Here is a 2758-nt window from a genome sequence, read left to right as displayed (position 1 = left end):
ATATATATATATATATATAGACAGATAGATAGATAGATAGATAGATAGATAGATAGATAGATAGATAGATAGATAGATAGATCAAAACAATCTTGATCTATACCTGTAACTTTCAATAAATGTGTTGAGTGCCCTTCTTTTGATTGTCTATATATATATATATATATATATATATATAATTGTCTATATATATATATATATATATATATATATGTATGTATGTATGTATGTATATGTATGTATGTATGTATGTATGTATGTATACATACTAAGAGAGATATTTGGATGGTCGTAATACTCACTGACTTAGGTGTTAGTAGACCTTATGAAGGGCATAAAAGAGGTATCAACTGACTGGCAGAAAGAATACATAAATATTATTAATACTCACCTAAATTCATGTAACCGATTGGCCTTGGTTCTGTAGGTCTGTAGGTTGGCAAACTGGAGGTTTGTTGGAAATGGGGTAACTGGTTCGATAGCATGTCTATCTGTCTGTGGTGTGATGGGAGTGTGGTTGGTATAGTTCCGACCAAGGACGAACTTGTAGTTACTATATCCCCCAAGGGTTTGACACTTGCCAGACCCGTTGTATGGCCTGCAAGCACTTGACCGACAGAATGATGAGGTGTGTGAATGCAGAGGGGACAGCAGAATCCTAATACATCAGATGGATGTCGCGGGTAACACGTTAGTGGTTGAGTTGTCGAAGATAATCTCGATGGACAAATAGATGATGGCGACCCGCGACCGTGAATAGAGGGGCTCTGGTGATTGGGATGTGTATTTCCCGCTTGACTATTACCACCATTTTCAGTTACTTTCGGTTTCTTCAAAATTAAGGAATCAACAAGGAATGATCGAGACATTTTGGCTAGAGTTTTTGTTAAATGTGTTTTCAAAACAGAAATATTTTAATATATAAATATATGTATAAATATGGCTAATTGTCTTTGTATATGGGTATATGTTTATATCTATAGATATGTGTATGGTATATATTTATAATGAAATATATTTATAAATATATTGTTATTTTTTTAATTTTTCAATATTGAGTTTTCTTTTAATTTGTAGATGTTTTATCACAGCGAATATTGTTCAATAATATAATTTGAAATTTAGTTGATATTTTTTTTTTTTTTTTAAATAGTTAGAGTTTGTTTTGTGATAAATATCAAAATAAATAAAAATTAGTTGGAGTTATTTTGTTATAAAAGCGTATGCCCTTATCTGTCCATGTTTGTAACTTGAAAGTAATATTGACTGAATACCAACTAAATTTATAATATTAATTAAAAATATATAAGTGCTGATATATCATGTCTATGAATATATTAAATTATAGATGTACCTATAATTAAAATTCATTGCGTTTGATCTCATCAGTTTATCAGGTAGCCTGTCTATAGGATGTAGATAATAATGGTAGTAATAATAATAATGATAATTAAATTTAAGCCGAGTGATATGTGAACGGGTCAGTGTCGGAGCAATCAGTGTTATGTTGTTGGACTAATTTCTCATTATATCCTAGTCTGTAGACCTGAGTTCAATTTAAAGTCTAACCCTAGACTGGCAATGTTTTCTGAATGGAGAATTTATATGGTATCTGAGATCATTGTTCATAGGTGGCCCATGGCTGGTCGTAATTGGTGAGCAATCATGTATCAATTGGAATAAGCCCCAATGACTACATTTCAAATTAGAATAGACGTTAGCATATGATTAAAGGGGCAAACGCTCATAAAAATAATCCATTTGTTAACAACATCTTGTAAAGACACTTTTATTCGCTTCACCTAGAAATTTATTTGTTTTGCAGGGCGCACAATCGTACGCTACAGTTATCAGGGGTCGTATGATACATCGATATATTCACAGCCTTCAACGAATGAACGAGCTTTTGATACAACAGAGAAAGAGAAGAAAAAGAAGAGCGTTAATTAACGGAGAGAGAGAGAGAGAGAGAGGCCTTTCTAAATCCCCCCACCATCTATGAAAGTATCTAAAAATTATTCCTTTACGTTTAAGCACCTAATTTACTGTCCCCTTCTTTATCTGCCATTTCCTCTCCTTCGTTCACCCACCCCTTCCTTTTCCCTGCTAATCATCTGTATATGTGTATCCTTCAATATGATTGCGCTAGCAAATTCATGCATGTTAATTTGTTGCTGCCTTTTCCGTCGTTACCTCTCTTTCCCCCCTTTCTACCCACTTCCTATGTCACTCAGCTCTGCCTACTACTCTTATCCCCTTCGGTAACTCGACTTCTTGTTTTTTTTTTTTTCCCTTCCCTACGTTACACAGATTGAACAATTCCATCCACATATGTGCGTATGTGTAGATGTACTTGCTTCGACCATAATAACAATAATAATGCACGTGCTACTGTAGCCGTACTCGTTATAGAATCATCTCGTCAAATAATTGTCAACTTTCGCTCCCCCCCCCCTCTGCTCCCACCTTCTCCCACCTTCTCCCACCTTCTCCCACCTCACTCTCTCTTTCTATCTATCTCTTTCTTTCTCATTCTTTATTATTTACTTTAAGTTTCATTACTCACCTTTTCCATCTTTACCATCCGGTGGCTCTCAAGCAAATCTTTACCTCCGACACCTTAATTAATTCTGATTTCCAAACAATACACTTGAACTTCACTTGCGAAACTTATTGACTGCTTCTTTTCTTCTTATCTTTTTCATTTTGAGTCCCGACAAACCAGCAATATTTATATATCTCGTCCGAACCACGATCG

At 34.6% G+C, this 2758-nt stretch overlaps 1 protein-coding gene across 1 annotated transcript in view; it reads right to left on the bottom strand.

Annotated features, from left to right (window-relative positions):
* Positions 1 to 888, bottom strand: part of LOC106868924 (GS homeobox 1) — an 8904-nt gene extending 8016 nt beyond the window's left edge. The window contains exon 1 of the mRNA XM_014914387.2: positions 392 to 888. Coding sequence (XP_014769873.1) covers positions 392 to 869 — 478 coding nt within the window. The 5' untranslated portion in view covers positions 870 to 888. The remainder of the gene's footprint in view (positions 1 to 391) is intronic.
* Positions 889 to 2758: the final 1870 nt, after the last annotated feature.

The sequence above is a fragment of the Octopus bimaculoides genome, chromosome 7, assembly GCF_001194135.2.
Source record: "Octopus bimaculoides isolate UCB-OBI-ISO-001 chromosome 7, ASM119413v2, whole genome shotgun sequence".
Lineage (NCBI taxonomy): Eukaryota > Metazoa > Mollusca > Cephalopoda > Octopoda > Octopodidae > Octopus > Octopus bimaculoides.
Note: the sequence above shows the minus strand (reverse complement) of the source record. Positions and strands in the feature narration are given on the sequence as shown.